Source organism: Engraulis encrasicolus, chromosome 13 (genome assembly GCF_034702125.1).
Source record: "Engraulis encrasicolus isolate BLACKSEA-1 chromosome 13, IST_EnEncr_1.0, whole genome shotgun sequence".
NCBI classification, from domain to species: Eukaryota; Metazoa; Chordata; class Actinopteri; order Clupeiformes; family Engraulidae; genus Engraulis; species Engraulis encrasicolus.
Window position 1 is genome coordinate 16,770,110 of NC_085869.1, and position 23,656 is coordinate 16,793,765.

The following is a 23,656-nucleotide window of genomic DNA, read 5'->3' on the forward strand; positions in this document are numbered from 1 at the left end:
GTGTACCCGGAAACAGTTTTAACAGAGATTATACGTGTATCTGATATGAATCCTAAAGAAGTCATTTCCAGACTTTATATTCTCTCCTCCATGTGTTTCTTTTAAATCAATCTGTAATATGAAACTATGAAGACAGTATGTACATCTCATTGAATCATCTTGCTGTGTGTGTGTGTGTGTGTGTGTGGGAGGGTGTGGGTGTGTCCGTGTGCATGTGTGCCTGCGTTACAAATCAACAAATTATTTAATCAAAAGGATTTTTATGATACATTACAAATAAAGAAAATGTTTTAAGTTGTTAGGACAACATCCTGAATGTGTCTCATTGCTCTGTGCATCTCGTGCTGAGACAATCAGCTGTTGGGTATTGTTTTCTACATGAATTATTAATGAAAATAAATTTTCTTTTACTTAAGTTACAAGACAGTTGGTCAATGTGCAGTTTATTCATTATTTAACAGGTATCGGATGGATGTGCATGTGCTCTACAGCTGCTCTACAGCTCTACAGATGCAAAATCAATCACGAGATTAGGAGATGGGCAAACTGTTTGCTCATCAAATGATCTGAACGGTATCCATCAATTTGTGGAAATCCTGTGTATTAAGTGCACACAGCAGACCTTACTGTCTAGAGTGCTAAACTATCCCTCTGGTAACATACATGAAGGTGTCGAAAAAGTAATTTCTTTTGCTCATCAGTTTTGTGGTTTTAATTTTAGTGTTTTGAATAGTTAGACCTACTGCTGCTTTCGTAACCGGAGAGAAAGGCGAGAGAAGAAGATTGTGCCATCACGACACTGCAATCATGCCAATAATTTCAACAATCTGGTGTGGTTTTGGTTTGAACATATCGTTATATTACATGTAGGATATCACATTTTTATATTTTTCTAGGCTTTCATAATTTACCTTCATGGTTCCTCTTATTTGGATGTTGTGATACTGCGCCCTCTAGAGGTGGAGAGGATGCCCTCGCGTTGGGGCTGGTGGTACAGCAGGCCTGGGACGGTCTGTAGCCCACCACCAGAGTTCCGCTCCGCCTGGCCGAGTGTGACATGCATGCTGATTCAGCCTATTGATGCCTTTGAATCCCGCTGCCTGGTTATTGTTTTATTGTAAGACTCTTTTGTTTGAAAGCCATTTGGAGGCATTTTGGACATTTCTTTCCCTGCTGGATCAAACAGAAGTGGGAAAAATAGGAGGTTAGAGGGGAAAACAAAAAGCTAAATGAGAGAATATAAATATTCACAGTGTGTCCTCGTCCAACTCTAAACTGTGACAGTAAAACGTTAACTTTCAACGGCCACTGAGCCTGAAATAAGAAGTTTATTAGTGTTCATAGAATTTAGTGGGGAAAAATACATGATATACACAAGTAGTCTCATAATGCATGCCGTATCTCCTGTGGCATGCTGTAATAGTCATTGAAAAGTTAACTACTATAGTACTACACTACTATGACATAACACAGGACCTTTACTAATGCACTATGACTTGGTCATTGCCATTCTGGTAACAGCAAATTTATAACTGCGTATCTTAACGGGTTAAATACAGTATATGTGTGTGCCTGTGTGCACAAGGGATTGATTCCTAAAGAGAATGTGGCCAGCATGTTAGTTACTTATCCTCTTCATCAATTGGATTACACAACCACTCCTGAATGGATTATGAATAAAAAAAAAGCAGGATGGGTCAGAAACTTGCAACTTACTGTAGGCCTATTTACACTGTAAATTCTGCAGTGTCAATTCAACCCTCAGTCAGTAAACGTACACCCATAGAGTTGGTCCTATTCCCTTGAATGAACTCATTTTAGCCCGATGCTGCCTATATGTTGTTTGACCTTTGGCGCCTGGAGCGACAGATACGCTGCACTCAGGCTCTTGAGATTGGAGGGTTTTTTTTTTTAAATGAAAATGTGGGTATGTTAGAGCCGAATAAACACATCACCTAATGCAAAATGAGGGTCCTAGCTTTTAAATGAAAAAGTTAACAAACTCAACGCATCTATAGAATTTGATGTGATCCTGCTCAAGTGAGCCATTCAAGACTGTTCAATTATGGGCAGTCATGGGTAAGCGGTTAGGGTGTCAGCCCAAAGGTTGCGAGTTAAATTCCTGACCCGCTAGATTGGTGGGGGTCCATGACTGAGGTGCCCTGAGCATGGTGCCCTCCCTTTCGGGTGCCATTGTGGGCTGCCCACTTGCACGGGTGAGGCATAAATGCAATTTCGTTGTGTGGAGTGCTGTGTCGCAATGACAATGGGAGTTGGAGTTTCCCAATTGGGCTTTCGCATTCTTTCTTTCACGTTGAGGGGTGTCATGTATAATGAAGGGATGGGCATTGAAGATCACAGGATCAGAGGAAATCTTCATCCACCTCCGACTGACACAATTTAAACATCTGAAAGTGTGAAGTGGGAAACTCCAACTCCCATTGTCATTGCGACACAGCACTCCACAGCACACAAGTGTTCAGTGCACACTGCACACAACGAAATTGCATTCATGCCTCATCCGTGCAAGGGGCCAGCCCTCAATGGCGCCCGAAAGGGAGCAGTGCGGCGGAACAGTACCATGCTTAGGTAAGGCCTACCTCAGTCATGGAGGAGGATGGGGGAGAGCACTGGTTAATTATTCCCCCCACCAACCTGGCGGGTCGGGAGTCCAACCAGCAACCTTTTGGCTATAGGTCTGATGCTCTGACCACTTACCCATGACTGCACTATACCCACTGCTTAATTTCCCTTGAAAAGTTGAATAGTGGTGTTCTGAAAAGTCCATAGTTGGTATGTCTTTTGATGTCATCTGAAGTTGTTCAAAAGTTTTGTATAAAACTTTGGCAGTCATGGGTAAGCGGTTAGGGAGTCAGACTGGTCGCCCAAAGGTTGCCGGTTCGACTCCCGACCCGCCAGGGTGGTGGGGCGAGTAATTAAGCAGTGCTCTCCCCCATCCTTCTCCATGACTGAGGGGACCTGAGCATGGTACCGTCCTACCGTCCTGCTGCAGTGCTCCCTTGGGAGACATACATGCAATTTCATTGCGTGCACTTATGTACTGTGTCACAATGATAATGAGTTTCCCTTCTGAGTTTCCCTTCCACTAAAACCCTTAGACCAGGGGTGTCAAACTCAAATACACCAAATTGTTGGGGCCAAAATCTAAATCTGGAACAAAGTCACGGGCCTATCTCAATATTTATCTTAAATACACACACTTAACAAAACATATTTAAATTTAACAGATTCCCATCACAGTGCAAACGTGCTGGCACATATTCTGTTGCATACTGTCAGACCCCCGGGCCTGAGTTTGACATCCCTGCCTTAGAAGCAGGGGCAACACCAGAATTTTTGGGGCCAATGAAATATCCTAATTTTGAGCCTCCTGGTTCCCTCTCAGTGCTGTCAGTTCTTTGGTCCTTAGAATCTGTAACACATTTCCCACCCGTGCTTGGACGTCTTTGCTATTTTAAAAGTAACCCCCATGCTGTCGGTGGGGGGCAATCGCTATTCCGACATAGCGCTATTCCGACATGCCGCTATTCCGACACTTTTTAGGGGTTAGGGTTAGGGTTAGGGTTAGGGTTAGGGTTAGGGTTAAGGTTAGGGATGTCGGAATAGCGGCGGACGGTGGAAAACGTGTCGGTATTCCGACAATAGACATTAACGTCGGAATAGCGACATGTTGGAATAGCGCCACCTAACCGCTGTCGGTAGGCCTACTGGTGGCCGTGGATGAACTTCCAGGCCCAGTAGTCACTCTGGTTGGGTAGCTCAAATAGATATTCCTAACAAGATGCAAAAACAAACTGAACAGGATAAGCAAGTCAACAAGCAGGCACATTGGCATCCCAGAAACACGTCAAGGATCTGTAGGCCTACATTCAGGCAGTGGAAAAGACTTAACTCCATTGCCTACTCCTGGATCCACCCACTTCATCTTTGTTTCGAGCTTCATGCAGACAGGTAGGCTACAGAGTGAAGTTAATTTCCCCAAGCAATTTAGGCCAATAGGAAATACTGCATTCCAAATGTAATACAGGGTCATTCCACGCCAAATCAACAAGAGCCCGCGCACTTCGGTCTCAAAAAATTCTGAAAATATTACCAAGTGTACCCGTGGTACTTAAGAGAAACACTGTACATTTATTTGAATGAAAAATGTATACTCTCCGTGTTACAGACAATTTTACTGGGGGAGGGGGGTGCCCATTTTGTTCACACTCTTTTTTTTGTCAAAGTTCACAAGCCAGTAGCTCAATAACTAAACCATGTAGGAAGCTCAAATTTGGCATGTTGGTACATAGATAGGAATAATTTGTTGCTAAACTGTCAGTTTTGGTCTGTATGATCCTGCATCGTCATAGCATTCCCTCAAAGATGATACAAATTGTACTGGAGTTTTTGGCTGTGCTCTGTTTAGGCCTTCAGAAGACATATTTGTGCCCAACATAGCCTCTTGATTTTTTTCCCTTGTAGAGACAAGTAGGAACACTCTCATAAAAAGCTATAAATAGAAAGGAAACCCCATCAGTGTTTGACCAGAAGACCTCACAAGTCTGACATCATTTTGGGTGTCATTTTCAGAGCTCCAGAACCCCTTGTGGGATTGTCCATAGATTTTTTATTTTATTTTTTTTCTTCATTCTCCATGAAGTCTTCTTTTTAAAATGGCAATGAGACTTGTCTTATGTGATGTTTTCTTTTTTAATATCCACCCTGAACATGGGCAAAATGCAAAAAGAGAGCAACATGATTTTGATAACATTTAATGTAAATACTAAATAATCAAATGCAAATTTTGCCCGGACATGATCACCCGAGAGTCCCTGTGCAGGGGTGCAGGTATCCCTTTTAATTTCAATGATTTCAGGAGCGTTCAATGTGGGAGAAGGTTCGCACACCAAAAGTAACAGTAGGTCAGGTACAAAGAGTCATGTTGTTACTTTTTTTGACCAGCAGATGGCAGCGAAAGAAACGCATAGAAAACATATTGCTGTCAGATTTTTATTTTATTTTTTTCTTCATTCTCCATGAAGTCTTCTTTTTAAAAATGGCAATGAGACTTGTCTTATGTGATGTTTTCTTTTTTAATATCCACCCTGAACATGGGCAAAATGCAAAAAGAGAGCAACATGATTTTGATAACATTTAATGTAAATACTAAATAATCAAATGCAAATTTTGCCCGGACATGATCACCCGAGAGTCCCTGTGCAGGGGTGCAGGTATCCCTTTTAATTTCAATGATTTCAGGAGCGTTCAATGTGGGAGAAGGTTCGCACACCAAAAGTAACAGTAGGTCAGGCACAAAGAGTCATGTTGTTACTTTTTTTGACCAGCAGATGGCAGCGGAAGAAACGCATAGAAAACATATTGCTGTCAATGTGCATGTTGCCCATGTTCAGGTTGGAAATTATAAAAGAAAACATCACATAAGACAAGTCTCATTGGCATTTTTTAAAAAGAAGAATTCATGGAGAATGAAGAAAAAAAATAAAATAAAAATCTCAGTGGACAATCCCACAAGGGGTTCTGGAGCTCTGAAAATGACACCCAAAATGATTTTGTCAGACTTTGGTGAGGTATTCTGGTCAAACACTGATGGGATTTCCTTTCTATTTATAGCTTTTTATGAGAGTGTTCCCACTTGTCTCTACAAGGGGAAAAAATCAAGAGGCTATGTTGGGCACAAATATGTCTTCTGAAGGCCTAAACAGAGCACAGCCAAAAACTCCAGTACAATTTGTATCATCTTTGAGGGAATGCTATGACGATGCAGGATCATACAGACCAAAACTGACAGTTTAGCAACAAATTATTCCTATCTATGTACCAGCATGGCAAATGTGAACTTCCTACATGGTTTAGTTATTGAGCTACGGGCTTGTGAACTTTGACAAAAAAAATAGTGTGAACAAAATGGGCACCCCCCTCCCCCAGTAAAATTGGCTGTAACACGGAGAGGATACATCTTTCATTCAAATAAATTTACAGTGTTTCTCTTAAGTACCACGGGTACACTTGGTAATATTTTCAGAATTTTTTGAGACCTAAGTGCGCGGGCTCTTGTTGATTTGGCGTGGAATGACCCTACAGAATACACACACACACACACACAGGACATTAATTTATTTTATATTTATGTATTTCTACACATAGGCCTAACAAACACAAACACACACACAGATGCACGCGCACGCGCACACACACACGCGCACACACACACACACACACACACACACACACACACACACACACACACACACACACACACACACACACACACACACACACACACACACACACACACACATCAAATATGAGTTTGTATCTCAATATGTTAATAAAGCTTTTTTTAATCTGTGAATCTTACCTTGCTCGATGCATTTTTGCCCCATCCACCAACCAATAGACCGTTTACATATTGTCACCACAAGAGGGCGATAAAGAATTGAATCAACTACAAAGTAGTTCCTGTGTCACTGAGGTCAAATTCATCCAAACCCGGAAATGTTGTTACAAGCCCATTTGCTTGAATCGAACCAAACTTAGATTGCACAGTAATTGCATATTCCCAAATGCACATATATCGGTCACTGTCGTATCTTGTATGTGTCATGTTCATGGACATTCATCTTTACTAATTGTCAAGGACAGGTAGGTAACACAAAGGATAAAACATTTCACTTTCTGGGTCCCCCACCGGCGTGCTGGTGACTGGCTAGAATGGAAGCTAATCGTTAGTCACTGTGTACACAAATATGAGAACTGTAGTGCTAAACTTGTTAGAACCTACCTTGAAAATATTTGGCCTCGCTACGCCCACAATGATCAGTAGACGTGCACGAGTTATTTGCTTCATTGAAAAATACGTGGTTGTTTATATTGCGATCGCAACAGCTAACGACAGCAGAAAGGGTGGTCTATGAAACGGCTGGTGAAGTACGTTAACCAGTGGGCTAGAAGAAGCTAGCCCATACATTTTGAGTTTGTCAACATGTTTAGCGTTGTTAGAAGTTAAAGAACTAGCTTTACATATTCAGGCCCGTAGACCCTGAGAAGCTTGTTTATAAATTCAAATGGGTGATTGTCATATTCATGCGTCCTTTCCTTCCCAACAGTCAGTCAAGTCAAGTGTACTTTGTTGTCAGAAATCTATGTAACAGGGTTAACAACACAGACGTTTGGAATTGCATTTGATCAGTAGTCTATCCAATGTGCAGTTTAAACCAATCATAACATATAAAAAAGAAATGGACTTTTACCCCAATCCCCCCCCCCCCCCCCCCACACACACACACACACACACTGTGCCATAACAATACTGATACATCAATTTACATTCTCTCTGACACATTCACTCACAACACACACACTTCCACACACTGATGCAGACGTACACCACACACACACACACACACTCACACAAGCACGCACAAACACACAGGCACGCATAAACACACACACAGCAGTCAGATTATAGTTTGTGTGCTGTATACGAATTAACAAATCTTTGTCTGAATGTGAATAGAATAACCTTGCTCTTATGTTGCAGCTGACCAAGATGAACACTATTGTCCACGACACGACAGAGGCTGTGAGACTGTCCCCTGACCATAACCTCTACTTGAAGCCAATCGCCAAGATGACCATTAACGTTGGCCTTCCCCAACTGAAGCTGCCCGGCAAATCCATCTCCAACTGGGAGGTGATGGAAAGGCTGAAAGGCATGGTGCAGCCCGACCAGTTCTCCTCCCTGAGAATCTCCAAAAGTACCATGGACTACATCCGCTTCGAGGGAGAGGTGGAAAACAAGGGGGTGGTGAAGTCCCTCCTCTCCAAATTGGACGGCAAGAGCATCAAACTGAGTGGTTTTACAGACATACTGAAAGTTCGTGCTGGTGAAAACAAGGTCGACTTTCCTACTCGTCATGACTGGGACTCATTCTTTAGGGATGCCAAAGACATGAACGAGACCGTGCCGGGGGAACGCCCGGACACCATCCACCTGGAAGGGCTGCCTTGCAAGTGGTTCGCCTCAAAGGATGGCGCCTCCTTGGATAAGCCGTCCGAAGCTGTGCTCAAGACTGTGTTTGAAAGCTTTGGCAAGGTTCGAAATGTAGACATTCCAATGCTGGACCCTTACAGGGAGGAGATGGCCGATAAGAATTTTAATACGTTCACCTTCGGAGGACACCTGAACTTCGAGGCCTATGTGCAGTTCCAGGAGTACATCGGCTTCGTGAAGGCCATGGACACGATGCGGGGCATGAAGCTGATGTATAAAGGAGAGGACGGAAAGGCCATAGCTTGTAATGTCAAGGTGAGTCTTTCTATTCCACTCCATCACATTACAGTGCAAGAAATGGCAAAAAGACAAGAAGGTAGACAAAATAGAAAAAATAAATAGATAGATAATAAATAAGTAAATGTAGAGAAAAATGAAATGAAGAAGTTGAAAGAAGAGATAAGTAGACATTAAAGAGGCATTAAGTCCACAAGGGTTTAGGCCCCATATCACTTATGGATAGCACACATGGACGCTTCTGGTATCGGAGATCAGGCTGAGCACACTGCATTCCTTCCAAATGGCCTTCAACGGGCAGAGGCTCCAGCTCTGAGCGCTCAAGATATCAGAAGCAGTAAGAGTAAACTGAATATACCACAACAGTATATGGTCAGCCATTTGTTTGTCACCTACAAAGGCCGCAGGAAAACCGCTCAAATGTAACAGTGGAACACTATACATTCATTCTTGATTATGTCAAGGCACAAAGAGATGGTTTTGATGTTGTTTGAAAGTTATTTTCTGGCTCTACAAATTGCACAAACAACATGGAACACAGCAGTTATCCTAGTATGATTTATAAGATTAAAATATTACAAATTGCATTTTATAAAGGGTCATTTCACGTGAAATCAGACACTTTGGGACCCGACCGACCCGGATTTCAATCATACTTGGTGTGCCTTTTCAGTAGCAAGGTAGCACACCAACAGAAACTGCATTGGTTTGAATCTGACACTAATATTAAGGGAGAAACAGACTAGGAAAGGTTCACATGTGAGGGTAGGACACTATACATTCAGCCTTGAATATATCAGTCAGTGTTAGTCACAAAAAGATGCCTGTGTGGTGTTGTTTGAAAGCTCTTTTCTGGCTCTACATATTACACAATCACCTTGGAATACAACTACTCTCAGAATATGAATTATGATAAATTGAAAAATTAAAAATTGAATATCTAAAAAACTTATATTTTAAAATGGCCAGTTCCTTGTCCAAACGTGGCCGGCAATGTCATGAGCAGCACCTAAAATGCTGGTGTTCGGTTTGTTATTCATTTCAGAGAGAATTTGACTCACAAATATGGCGTCATACAGACCACTTACTAATAATATGGTAATACCATAGTAGCATCAACATGACAAAAGCAAAAACAAAACAAAAATGGTCAGTGTCCATGGTCCCAGGTTTCAGAAACTAAGGCAGATGTCCATTTATACACACCAAATGATGATATGTGAATGTTTGAAAACATTCCTTCTCTGTGTACCTGTGCCATCTTCGTCCCTTTACCGTACTTTAAAGAGATAATCAATGGATACACTCTCATTTTGTACTCTACCAGTGTGTTTGAAGCAACAGCTGTGTCTTTTGTAGATAATGTATAAGTACGTCGCGTTGCAGTTACAGGTTCCACTAACCAGAAGAAGCACATCCTGATGATCCATGACAAGTCTATCTGGTCTGAAGGGAAAGTGAAGGATGGAGATGGCCCATGAGGATGCAGGAAGTTCAGTTTCACCTCTCCAGTGCTCGGCATACATTCCTCAACACGTGCTAGCCACCAGTTGCCATCATATACAGCTACAACATACCCTTTGATGCTTGAAAATGTAACACATTCCTTTACTGAGCTCACTCTTTCAACTCTGCCTTCTCTGAATGCTCAAAATGGCCTAACTTCCACTGTGTCCATTGACAATGGGCAGAAGCTGTGTAGTTTTTGAGTACCTGGAATAGTTCTTGCAGATTCAAACCTTTTCAACAGGTTTTCAGCTTCATGATGGTACATCTCTGTTGTGGCAAACTGGCAATGGATGTTCTTGACATTATCCTTGACTGACTCCCTTGAACCAGGAACGTTTTTAAAACTATAGTTTTGTAATTCAAGATGCTATTCAATCATCTCACTGGAACAACCAGTGCAGGCCACAATCCATCCATTTGTATGCTACTACCAAGATCAGTTGAAACTGGGAAAAAAATCTGTTTTGTTGTTATTTCAGACTGCAACATTCATGATACAATTGCTGTACATCTGTTTCAGAAGCTCCTAATTCAGTTCCTCAGTGACACTTCATCAATGACAGAACATCCAAAGAAGATCCTATATTTTTTCTGATGGCTGTGCTGCACAATATAAGAACCTTAAAAACACAACAAATTTGTGCCACCACGAGGCAGATTTTCACATACCTGCAGAGTGGCACCTTTTTTTGCCACATCACATGGCAAAGGTCCATGTGATGGCGTTGGAGGGACAGTTAAATGGCTTGCTGCACGAGCAAGTCTGCAACGTCCTATTGACAATTAAATTGTAACGCCATACCAACTGTTTGAATTTGTCAAGGATAATGTCAAGAACATCCATTGCCAGTTTGCCACAACAGAGATGTACCATCATGAAGCTGAGAACCTGTTGAAAAGTTTTGAATATGCAAGAACTATTCCAGGTACTCAAAAACTACACAGCTTCTGCCCATTGTCAATGGACACAGTGGAAGTTAGGCCATTTTGAGCATTCAGAGAAGGCAGAGTTGAAAGAGTGAGCTCAGTAAAGGAATGTATTACATTTTCAAGCATCAAAGGGTATGTTGTAGCTGTATATGATGGCAACTGGTGGCTAGCATGTGCTGAGGAATGTATGCCGAGCACTGGAGAGGTGAAACTGAACTTCCTGCATCCTCATGGGCCATCTCCATCCTTCACTTTTCCCTTCAGACCAGATAGACTTGTCATGGATCATCAGGATGTGCTTCTGGTAGTGGAACCTGTAACTGCAACGGGACGTACTTATACATTATCTACAAAAGACACAGCTGTTGCTTCAAATGCACTGGTAGAGTACAAAATGAGAGTGTAGCCATTGATTATCTCTTTAAAGTACGGTAAAGGGAATATGGCACAGGTACACAGAGAAGGAATGTTCAAACATTCACATATCATCATTTGGTGTGTATAAATGGACATCTGCCTTAGTTTCTGAAACCTGGGACCATGGACACTGACTATTTTTGTTTTGTTTTTGTTTTGTCATGTGATGCTACTATGGTATTACCATATTATTAGTAAGTGGTCTGTATGACGCCATATTTGTGAGTCAAATTCTCTCTGAAATGAATAAACAAAACCGAAACACCAGCATTTTAGGTGCTGCTCATGACATTGCCGGCTACGTTTGGACAAGGAACTGGACATTTTAAAATATAGGTTTTTTTAGATATTCAATTTTTAATTTTTCAATTTATCATAATTCATATTCTGAGAGTAGTTGTATTCCAAGGTGATTGTGTAATATGTAGAGCCAGAAAAGAGCTTTCAAACAACACCACAGGCATCTTTTTGTGACTAACACTGACTGATATATTCAAGGCTGAATGTATAGTGTCCTACCCTCACATGTGAACCTTTCCTAGTCTGTTTCTCCCTTAATATTAGTGTCAGATTCAAACCAATGCAGTTCTGGGGTGCTACCTTGCTACTGAAAAGGCACACCAAGTATGATCGAAATCCGGGTCGGTCGGGTCCCAAAGTGTCTGATTTCACGTGAAATGACCCAAAAGCTATAAGCTTATTTCAAAATCGCAAATTTCTTGTCTAAACCTACGGTATCCTGCAATGTCATGAACAGCACCTGAAATTGTGGTGTTTAGTTCTTGAGCCATTGCAAAGATAATGTGACTTAAAAGTTGAAACGAGTTGTAGTAGAGTAGTACGGTAATAGAGTAGTGTCAGAGCTAGATTATTGCCCCTCCAGACATGTTTTACCCCACCCTACACTCTGCCCCAAATTAGCATTAGCATTTTGCGTGGAGTGTCAGGTGGGGTACTTGAATCGTGTCAGGGGTATTCTTTTTAATTGTATTACAACTCATAGTGTACCAATGAGTATTGAGTACAGTACTTAAAAATACTGATGTAGCTTACTTAAAGTGTAGTGTAAATACTCTCAGTCTCATCTAAAACAAATGTGCTCAAAATATAGTTTAAATACACAAAACTGATTTGGTATACTGTACTTTTCAGTACCATACTTAAGGATAGTACTTGCAATATACAAATGTACTTAAAACATACTATTTCATGTTTTAACATATTTCTAATACATTTAAGTGCACTGCTTTTCAACCTGGCAATGCACTTGACATTAGACTTAGCAGACTTACATTTTAATCACTTTACCTGTTACTGGGCCGTATTATTTGTGAAGGTTGAAGAACAAGCGGATTGTCTCTAGTTGCAATAATGAGATGGAGGGCATTCACAGAGAGTGATTGTGTAATGCCGAGTGCAAGGCAGGGGGCTTTTAATAACACGTGTGCCAAGTCTCTGTGCCATCACATCAAGCCTAACCTCCAGGGCCTGGTTAAAATGAACATCAGTTGCCGACATACTGTACCTATTACAATGTGTTTACTGTACAGCATCTCATGAAATAAAACCATTGAAATAAATGTAAATTAAAAATATATAAATCAATAAACATTTATACTCGTATTATTCGCATGTAAACTGCTAGTTGGTAAGTTAGTGACTAGGAACCGCTACATATCCAAGGGCTAGATTGGCCAGGGCCCGGGGTGCATATTCTGATTGATGACATGGCTACCAATATATGTGAATGCAGCGTGAAATGGTAATTGCCTACAAGAAGTGTGCAGGGAAATCTAGGCTATACGGTAATTTGCTTTAACCTGCTTTGAAGTGGCACAATATTTCTGCCTCAGACCGAAATAATAGCCTAGTTACTACGTACGTTATGTATTTTAAACTTAAAATGGGTCAGAATTTTGTAACACTCTTTTCTCAAACTTTTTTTTCTTAATTAACTTTTTCCCCTTGAAGACTACCTCATTGTCTGGACATGTTTTGTGGCTGAAATCTGTACTTTGTTGTTCAGTGTTGAGAAGACTAATCCCATCTGTTCTTTTGCAGGTGAACTTTGACACAACCAAGCACCTGAGCGACATATCGATGAAGAGACGGCAACTGGAGAGGCAGAAACTGCAGGAGCTGGAGAGGCAGAGAGAGGAGCAGAAGCGCAAGGAAAAAGAGGAGGAAGTTAGGCGAAAAGAGGAGGAGAGGTGAGGAAAAAGAGGAGGAAGTGAGGCGAAAAGAGGAGGAGAGGTGAGGAAAAAGAGGAGGAAGTGAGGCGAAAAGAGGAGGAGAGGTGAGGTGGCGGTGGTAGCTCAACTGCCTTAAAGGGACACTGTGAGATTTTTAGTTGTTTATTTCCATAATTCATGCTGCTCATTCACTAATGTTACCTTTTTCATGAATACTTACCACCAGCATCAAATTCTAAGTATAGTGTTCATTATGACTGGAAAAATTGCACTTTTCATACATGAAACATCTTCTCCATGGTCTGCCATTTTGAATTTCCAAAAATAGCCATTTTTAGCTGCAAAAGAGCAGCATAGTTGCAGTACCTTTTTTGACCATTCCCCTGCACAGTGTCCCTTTAAGCTGGGAAGCTCTTTTATACCATTTGCATGACCCGCATTATTATCTGTTCAGAACATGCCACCGCTGCCTTTAGCAGTGAAACTCGCTCATTGTGTAAGAACCCCACTTACTTCTGAAAAAGTTGAACTACATCATAGCAGTATTGCTATCCCAGGAGTCTTAAAGGTGCACTGTGTGAACATTTTAGCCGTTTATTTCCAGAATTCATGCTACCCATTCACAACTATTACCTTTTTCATGAATGCATAGCACCACCATCAAATTCTAAGTATTCATGACTGGGAAATTTTAACTTTTTCTGCATGAAAAGGGGGATCGGTCCGTGTATCATCCGATCATTCAACTATTCCATTCAATCTGGCAAACGGAAAACGAAATAATGACTCCATATTTTGTTTTCCCGTTTTTCTATATTGCCAAAAAATGGGGAGTTGTGTTGTTTGTTCCTTTTCCCCACTCAAAGCAGAACAAGTAATACACGAGAAAACCAAAACGAAATAACAACTCTAATTTACGATTATTGGTCCCATTTCCCCTGGTGCTTTTCTATTGCTCGCCCAAGTAAGACACGTGCACAAGTGGCCGCCAAACGCGCTGCTTTACGCATTTCCCCGAGGCCTATAGTCAGCCTGCTAATGCTCCTACTCCACCGAACATCTTTCTGTCCTACTGGTAGCCCCATTATGTCGGTGCCTGTGGGTGGTAAAGATAGCCTAACTTAGCGTTTCTCAACGTGGGTACCAGCGTCCCCCTGGGAACGTTCGAGAGCCGTTGGGGGGCGCTGGCTACATGACCACAGAAGGGGAGGGGGGCGATAGTGTCTTTCTTTTTTTACGTAGGCCCTATGTTGAAACATCTACTGTTGAAACGATTTTGGAACATTAAACACATACGATTTAATAGAATAAGTTAAAACCGTGCCAGCCTTTGTAAAGGCGATGTGCAATGTAGGCCTAGCTGTTTATTTTGTGTGCATTTCAGTGCAGCACGAGAGGGGCTGGCAAAAAGCGCCTGTGCATGCGCTTGTTGTCCGCTATGCACAGAGCCTCCCGAAAATGTATTCCCAGCGAGCTCGCAAACATCCTGGCAGTCGCCTACGTTTCAAGGATGAAACAGTGCCCAAAGTGCACAACTTGGAGACATGTTGTTTTAGTTATGTTCTTAAATATGTGTGTCCTGTGAAATCGCGACCTTACACAGTCCTCGCAGAGACGCATCAGCTTGCTCATGTGCAAATTTGTAGCTTTAGTGTTGTATTTGAAGAGGCCATTGTGAGAGGACTGGGCCTATTTTCAAGTCAAGTCAAGTAGGTTTTATTGTCAATTTCTTTACATGCACTGGTCATACAAAGAATTTGAAATTACATTTCTTACATTTTTCCGCAATTAAAAAGGAATGTCCTTTAAAAATATAGACGGCAAGGGAGGACATTAATGCATTTGGTGCTTTTGCACCCCCTTCCTCAACCGGCCCTTTTAAAAAGATAAATAGTTTGCTTTTGATGCCGGCAAGTTATCTCTGGCTTGCGATGTGGGCTGCACGCGGTCTGTGCTTTCCGTTGCTCTGGGAAGGAACGCTTCTTCTGCTTCTTGATTTCCCCATGCCACCTCGAGCGGGGTTCAGTCAAGCTGTCAGGTGACAGGTGTATGAGGAGGTCAGGGGAGCGTTTAGGCAAAAAAAGGTTGAGAACTGGCCGAACTCTTTTACGCACCGACTGTACTGTGTCTGGTCCAGTAATGTCTACACCCATAACCTCCTTAATAATTGTGACTATACAATGGGCTAAGTCTCCTTCCACAAGATCATTGTATTACTAGAGGAGTTATTAAGTTTTGACCGTTGGTGCGTGAGTCGGAACAAACGTTTCTTCCACTGCTTGGTACTGTCTGCTGATAGCCTATTCCTGGGAACTGCTACCAGATACGCTTCAACTGTGGAGGAGACCTCGCTGGTAGCAGTTCCCAGGAATAGGCTGTCAGTAGACGGTACCAAGCAGTAGAAGAAAAGTTCCTTCCGACTCACGCACGCACCAATGGTCAAACTTCATTCCATCTGTAATAATACAATGATCTAGTGGAAGGAGCCTTGTCCCATTGGATAGTCACCATTATTAATGAGGCTATGGGGTATAGCCTACTGGACCGGACACAGTAGGCCTACGGTGCGTAAAGGAGTTAGGCTATCTTTACCACCCACAGGCACCGACATAGGGGGCTACCAGTAGGACAGAAAGATGTTCTGTTGAGTAGGAGCATCAGCAGGCTGATTATAGGCCTCGGAGAAATGCGTTTGGCAGCAACGCGTTTGGCAGCCACTTGTGCACTATCGTGTCTTACTTAGGCGAGCAACAGAAAAGCACCGCGGGAAATGGGACCAATACTCGTAAATTAGAGTTGTTATTTCGTTTTGGTTTTGTCGTTTATTACTTGTTCCGTTTTGAGTTGTGAAAAGGAAAATCAACATAACTCCCCATTTTTTGGCCATATGGAAAAACGGGAAAACAAAATATGGAGTCATTATTTCGTTTTCCGGAATGAATGGAATAATTGAATGATCGGATGATACACGGACCCGGATCTTCTCCATGTCCACCATTTTGAATGTCCAGAAGTCGACATTTTTAGTGGCAAACCTTACTGTACTTTGGTCATACTAGTACATTTTAGTTCATTATTTAGTACAAATTCATGAAGAGATCAAATTTGTCAGTAGACCGCATAGTTAAGTTTCAATGAGCAGCATAGTTGCAATGCCTATTCTGGCCACCATCCTACACAGTGCACTTTTAAGTACAGTAATTCAGATAGGTCCTTCATTAACCATTATTTTGGTTACAGCAAGCTTATTGTAGAGGCTCTCTATGAAAGGATTGAGATCTTTCATTCAGTCATGCCTAGGGATGCAAACGATTTATCGATTAATCGATCAATGCGTTAATTGATTAAAAAACATGAATCGTAATTAATCGACAATTCAACTGACGAGACCCAGGTGAAATGGGCATGTGAAGAGTGTGTGTGAAGAGGGGTGTGAATAGTGGGAATATTTGAATCACCTTTGCATTAAAGAATTGAAATAGAATGAATTTAAATATGGTGTTTTGTCTCAATTTTTAGATTTAGTAGTTTTTTTTTTCGAGAAATTGAGATTTCGGGGGGAAAACGCTGCTCATCAATTAATCGTGAGTCGATCAATAAGGCTATCAACTAATGATTCATGAATTAATAGATAATTTGCATCCCTAGTCATGCCCTTCTATTATTCGTTCTGCCTGTCCACAGGAGACAGCGGGAGCAGGAGGAGGAGGAGAAGGAGAGGAAGAAGGAGGAGAAGCTGCGCAAGAGGGAGCAGAAGCTGCGGGAGCGCGAGGAGAAGCGCCTGGCGCGGCGGGCCAAGAAGCAGCAGGAGGAGGAGCAGAGGAGGCTGCAGCTGCGCATCGCCACCGAGGAGAGGAAGCTGCTGCTGGCCCAGCGCAACCTGGAGTCCATACGGCTGGTGGCAGAGCTGCTCAGCCGCGTCAAGGTATTGTATTTCTTTTCAAGGGACCATCAAACCTGTCAAAGAAGGGACTGAAGATGGAAATTAGCCCTACGGCTATAATCTTGTATATTTCTGCATTTTTCATTTTAAAAATGCTATTAATATGCTGTCCCTGTGTTAAATGAATAAACTTGAAACTTGAAGGTCAGAACACAGAGTATCCCGTACTGTGACCCCACTTGCGGCTTGATGCTAATGTTCCCATTTACTTCCTGTGATTGTGCTAAACTATGCTAATGATTCTGATCCAAAAACACTAAGAAGAAAATGATACGCACATTCATGAATGATGCTTGGAAATACTGCTAATACTGTATGTGAAAATCAGCTGCGTCAAGGTCCGAACACAATGAGCAGGTTAAAGCAGGGTATCAATAAGGGCCAGTGGCACAGAACCCAGGGGCACCAGCCATTTATAGCAAGTTATGGGGCACCACATGAGACAAAGTCCAGGGGCACCACAGTGTCTTCTAATATGGTCCTGGGTTAAAGCCCGAACATCCAAGCATCTGGTCTGACCTGGGAGCCGGACAAACAAATGACCAGATAAAAAGAGAAAAAAGGTCCCTGTCTCTCTCCCCATTCGCTTCCTGTCTACCTCTCCTACTGTCCTATCATCAGTAAAGTCGTAAAAGACCCCTTTTTTTTTTTTTTTGAAGGGAAAAAGTCCGCTTCAACCAGGATTTTCTGATCCCACTTGTTTATTTTTACGTCCGTGACGGAAAAATAAACAAGTGGAAGCAGAAAATCCAGGTTGAAGCACATACTTTTCCTCTTTTTCTCTTTTACAAGGTCAGAGCAGGCCTGGCTAGTACCAGCTCACACACCAGCAGCAGAGCACACCAGCACCAGCACCACCATCACCACCAGTGCACCAGAGCCAGAACCAACTCGCCCCAGCATGTAGGAAGTCTGCCCTACCACTTACACCACAACCATGTAACTACAGTATCTTTAGTTAGATCAGTAGCTTCTACATGCAACGTAGGCCAACTAGCTAGCAGTATGGCGTGGAACATTTAGTAACCCTCCCTCCCAAAGCCTCATACAGTATCGGAAGCGCTGAGCTGGTCTTTTAGCTCATCGGTATAGTGCTGTGCCTCCCATACCCAAACTGGAGCATTGACTAGGAGGGGGCGGGTTCAATCCCCACGTGGCGGACTGCACAGGAACACCTCAGTTACAGTCTAGGGCTGTAACGATATTGAATCGAATCGAGAAATCGTGATACACAGAGCCACGATACTGTATCGTGATACAAGGAGGCAGTATCGTGATACACCCTTTCAAAGTTTTGTTACCCACCCGTTCAGAAAACTACCACATTATATGAAGTGATTGTGCTTCCAAGCTTCAAATCATCATCGTTGTTATATTTCAACTTTTTGAAACTATTAGTAGCCTGTTGTAGCCTTTTCTATCTACAATCGATCATAGTTTTATTCATAATTTTACTTTATAACATTGGCAAATGTGAAATCCTGGGGTGTCTCGAACCGTAGATAAAAAATCGTGATACAAACCAAATTGTGAGTTGAGTGTATCGTTACAGCCCTATTACAGTCACAAGGCTGTCATAAGAATGTTGTGACGCATTGCTAATGCTCATGACTGTTGTCATAATGTGTCATTTGGTTTTATAGGACACCCAAAAACTTGACAACTGTCAACTTGACATTCACAAAAAAACAAAAACAAATGACACATTATTACAACAGTCATAGACATCAGTAATGTGTCATTGATGTTCATGACGTGTCATGTCATTCTTATTCCAGTCACATGACACCCTTATGTAGACCCCTTATGTAGACACTTTATAAAGTGTAATAAAGTGTTATATTTAGATCTGTAGCATTGTAGAGGTGTGTAGACCCATGGATGCTATACAGTAAAACATAGAGGCATACACAAAACCACCAGATAATTGGATAGTAAAGATCGAGCTTAGCACTCCCACTGTTGCATAGCTTGGTGGGGAAAACATAATGAAAGTGAAAGTGAATGCCCGCCTCGGAAACTCAACCTCCCATTGCCATTGTGACGCAGCTCAAGTGCTCACTGCACACCACGAAATATGCCTCACCCGTGCCAGGGGGCAGCCCCCAATGGCGCCCAGAGGGAGCAGTGTGGCGGGACAGTATCATGCTCTGGGTACCTCAGTCATGGAGAAGGATGGGGGAGAGCACTGGTTAATTACTCCCCCCAACAACCTGGCAGGTCGGGAGCTGAACCAGCAACCTTTGAGCCACGAGTCTGATGCCCTAACCGCTTACCCATGACTGCCCATAATGTAGGCAACAGGACTACTATCTAATATTATGCACACAAACTCCTTACACATACTCCTTCCTCACATCTCCTTGCAGTACACAACATAATAATCATGCATGTCTTGGAATCACTCTGGCTGCCATTTTAATTGTAATTCAACCTACTGTGTGGAGCCCCACATTAAATTCAATTATTGATTCGATCTGATTGGTGGGGAATCGTACACGGTTCAATTATGAATTCTGTACAACTCTGATGGGCACAAAACAGGCTCGCGTCCATAGTATATAATAATATATTTGACTCGGATGGAGGAAAGCACAGCTAAACGATCTTATGGTGGTGTATGCTAATCTATTTTAATCTCCAATCACCAGCTGTAGCTTATGGCCAAGCTCTCCTTGCTGTTTGGCTTTACTGAGCTGAGAGCAGTTTGATGCTGGATGTGCTCCTCTGACCACAGTGTGTGTGTGTGTGTTTTGTGTGTGTGCGTGTGTTAGTGAGTAAGTAAAATGTATTATGAGTAAAGTGCTTTTCAAAGAACGACACTCACAGAGTGCTTCACAGTGACATGGATTAAAAGGCGAAGAATAAAATCGTGTGTGTTTGTGTGTGTCCGTGCGTGTGTTCGCCCCCTCCAGGCTCTGCGGCAGCAGCAGGTGGAGCGTGAGCGGGAGGAGGAGGCGCGGCGTGCGGCCGAGCAGCGCGAGCAGGAGGCGAGGAGGCAGGCCGAGGAGCGCGGGCGCCTGCAGCAGCTGGAGGAGAGGCGGCGGGCGCAGGAGGCGGAGCTGAGGCGTGTGGAGGGCGAGAAGGCCCGCGCCCTGCAGCTGCAGCGCAAGGAGAGGGAGCTCCGGGAGAGGCTGCTGGGAAACCTGCTGAAGAAGAGCACCGGCACCGGTAGGGGTGGAGATGATCATCCAATTTTATCGATCCTACAGCCAGTGATTCAATTAATTGATTAGTCCACTAGAGAATTATTATTTAATTATTGTTATCGGGTTTTTTTGTTGTTGTTGTTGCTCTCATTTTGTTAGGCATTTGTGACTGTAATAACGATGTTCCTCAACTAAAATGCATGCAGATATTTCAGGCTTTGTTAATCTATTTAGAATTTCACACATAAGCCTAGCTTGTAAGGTAAAAAAAAAAAAGAATAATTGCTCGTTGGCCTAAGAAATCAGTATCGAATTGAATTGCCATGAAGCCTCTGATTTTACACCCCTTAGGCACTGGCACCCCGGAGGAGGACGAGGACGGAGAGGGGACCGCGGCGGAAGAAGCGGGACACGGGAGCCTCGGCCTGGAGCTCATTGTCAGAGACCCAGCCCTGGAAGCCCAGCTGCAGTGCGCGGCGGCCTACCAGGCCAGGGCCCAGGTGAACGGGGTCAGTCACGGGAAAGGAGCGGGCACCGGTGAGGGGTTGAGTCGTCCGGGTAAAGGAGACAGGGGGAGTCACACAGTAGTGGCACCGAAGCTGAAACAGGGCCAGGAGACACGCGGGGGACGTGGGAGCAGGGACGGGGGCGGGGGGCGGGACCGAGGCCATCACCAGAGCAGCAGCAGGAGACGCAGCAGGAGCAGCAGTAGGAGCAGGAGGAGGCACAGCCCTGCTGGGTGGAGCAGGAGCAGGGGCCAGAGGAGAGGCAGCACCAGGCGCAGCCCGAGCAGCAGGGACGGTGGCGGCGGCAGCAGTCGGAGGAGGCGCCACAGTAGCAGCAGCAGGAGGAGGAGCGGGAGTCGGCACCGGGGGCGGGAGCGCCACCACCACAGCAGGAGCCACAGCAGGAGCAGAGAGCACAGGAGGAGGAGCAGCAGGAGCCGGCGCAGCTGGAGCAGCAGTGGGAGGAGTAGTAGCAGGAGCCGGAGCAGGAGCAGAGACCACAGCTACTCCCGCAGCAGGAGTCACAGCCACAGAGGACATGGGCGGGGCCGGAGCCTAAGTAGAAGCTCCTCCTCCAGCCGAGAGAGAGGGCGAGACCACAGGCACCGCAGTCGCAACACGGACAAGTACCACTCCAGACGGCGCTAATGTTACACTTAGCATTTCACATTTAAAAGATTTGCTGGCTTTTTTTCCTCCAGATTTTAAAAAAATAACTTTACTGTTGATTGTATTGAAAGTGGTGGCATATATTAGACTGAAGTACCGTTGTGTATGCACTACTATTTCACGAACAATTTTTTGCTTTAAAGCAAAGACTTAGCTGCTTATCAGGAAAAAAAGTACACAGATTTTCCCAAGTGCTGTGCTGGATTTTTGTGGATGTTTGTCAGCATACTAAATACCTCATCCTCCGTTGTTTTTCCCATCAAGGCAATGAAAGCTTCTCAATTCTCTGCTACCAGTGATCATTTATTATTGCCGTCGTTATTGGTTCAGGAAAACGTCAGTATGGACATTATGGTACAAACTATTTGCCCTCAGCCTTTAACAACAGATAAGCTGCAGTTTGCACTTTTGTCTGTATGTTTTTAGGAATTAATTTGCTCAATGCTTTCCCTTAAAATTATTTGCAGCCTTTTTATGTACACGACCCTGGAAATAGTTTTGAAGTAGCCCTGAGGATTTAAATGGCACCCTATGTTCTTATTCTTCTCAAAATATTTTATTATGCCAAAGACGAATAAAAGAGGAACAACACTTTAGATGAAACACTACGCACAGGAACAAAAAAATCGCTTTCATAAAAGTGTAGCTTGCGTGAAATGGCTTTGTGTAATCAGTAAAATACCAGAAGCTCATCCAGTACCGTACGGTTTATTTTTTCCTTTTATTTGTCATAGACTGAAACCATACATCCTGAACATTTAAATGTTGCGTTCAGCCTTTTTGGCATGGCAAGACTGGCCTTCCACCAGCCTACGGTGCTCCTATCGGTTTCACACCGTCAGCAAAGATGTTGTGTAACGCCTTGTTGCCAGTTGACGTAGCATTACTCTTGAACAAATATGGCTATGAAATTAGTTTCAATAGACAAGGGTAGACAATGCGACATCTAGGGTCTCATCGTCTCGCTGGACTGCGATGCTGTGCCTCCGTGCTAACTCGGGCGGAAGTTGTGAATGGTTCATTCAAGCAATACTGGAGTTGGATGGGATGGGATGGGCTGTATACTGTGACTTGCTTGTTAAGTTTTGTCTTGACTCAACACCGGGGTTTTTAGGGTTTTTTTTAAGTTTGTGAATAAAAGGGAAGCATAAGCATTTGTTTAGATTTCAGAACTGGTCAGCTCCTTTTCTCCCAGTACTGTTGCATGTGCTGGCTGAGCCTTGAAAACAAGTCAGTATTCAAATGGCCACTGTAATGTCCCCTTAGTAATATCTGAATAAATCTCATTCAATGCATCAGATTTTGTCATGTTGTTTTTTTTTGCATGCCATTCTTCAGTACTGCAATGTCTGCCATTGTAATTGGCCTTTCTGAGTCACTCATGCAACACCTAATCTTGATCTTGCCATGACTTCTCTATTTCGGTATTGGTTTGTGTTCACAAGGGCTGTGACTGACAAGACTGCTTTAGCCTCTGAATCCCACTCAAAAGTCAGTGCACCCCTCCTCCCATTCATTACCTATGCTCCACAGTCTCTAGAGCCGTCGGTTGGTGTCAGATGTGTGCAGACAGTGTCAGCCATACTTCTAACTCTCTCATCATTGCCATCCTTATTTAGAGCAAAGCCCCACACCCCCAACGTGTCTTGACACTTTTTATTTAGATTGGGAAATAGTTTCACAAAATGCTTACAAAGTAGAAGCGTGTTTCTGGGATTTTGAGAGGTACCCGTAGGGCCAACAGGTATATGTGGCAATGCTGCGATATATTTATCTTTTATTTTGTGGTAATGTAAGATGGTAATATAATTTTACTGTGCTAACGTGATAATTCCAGTCATTCATTCCTGTTCTGTTTTAAAAATCACATTGTTGCCACCAGATTTGCATCTGTCATCATGATGCAAACCATAATAATCCATCGTGTTGCCAGCCAATCATTGTACATTTAGTGTTAAACTCACTGTAACCCCAAGACTGCCAACTCCGGAGGCCGGGGGCAGGGCAGGGCAGGGGGTGAGCCTCCC

The 23,656-nt window shown here is 43.2% G+C and overlaps 1 protein-coding gene across 1 annotated transcript; it reads left to right on the forward strand.

Annotated features, from left to right (window-relative positions):
* Positions 1 to 6,520: 6,520 nt before the first annotated feature.
* Positions 6,521 to 22,924, forward strand: akap17a (A kinase (PRKA) anchor protein 17A). Its single transcript, XM_063213278.1, has 6 exons — positions 6,521 to 6,666; positions 7,565 to 8,332; positions 13,232 to 13,380; positions 17,047 to 17,287; positions 20,221 to 20,476; positions 20,806 to 22,924. The coding sequence occupies exons 2-6, from the start codon at positions 7,574 to 7,576 to the stop codon at positions 21,606 to 21,608; spliced, it is 2,208 nt and encodes a 735-aa protein (XP_063069348.1). The 5' UTR covers positions 6,521 to 6,666; positions 7,565 to 7,573; the 3' UTR covers positions 21,609 to 22,924.
* The last annotated feature ends 732 nt before the right edge of the window (positions 22,925 to 23,656 follow it).

Coding starts and splice junctions, on each gene's coding strand:
- akap17a (XM_063213278.1), top strand. CDS start 7,574: ATGAACACTATTGTCCACGACACGACAGAGGCTGTGAGACTGTCCCCT. Junction 13,381..17,046: donor AGGCGAAAAGAGGAGGAGAG/GTGAGGAAAAAG, acceptor GCCTGTCCACAG/GAGACAGCGGGAGCAGGAGG. Junction 20,477..20,805: donor GAAGAAGAGCACCGGCACCG/GTAGGGGTGGAG, acceptor TACACCCCTTAG/GCACTGGCACCCCGGAGGAG.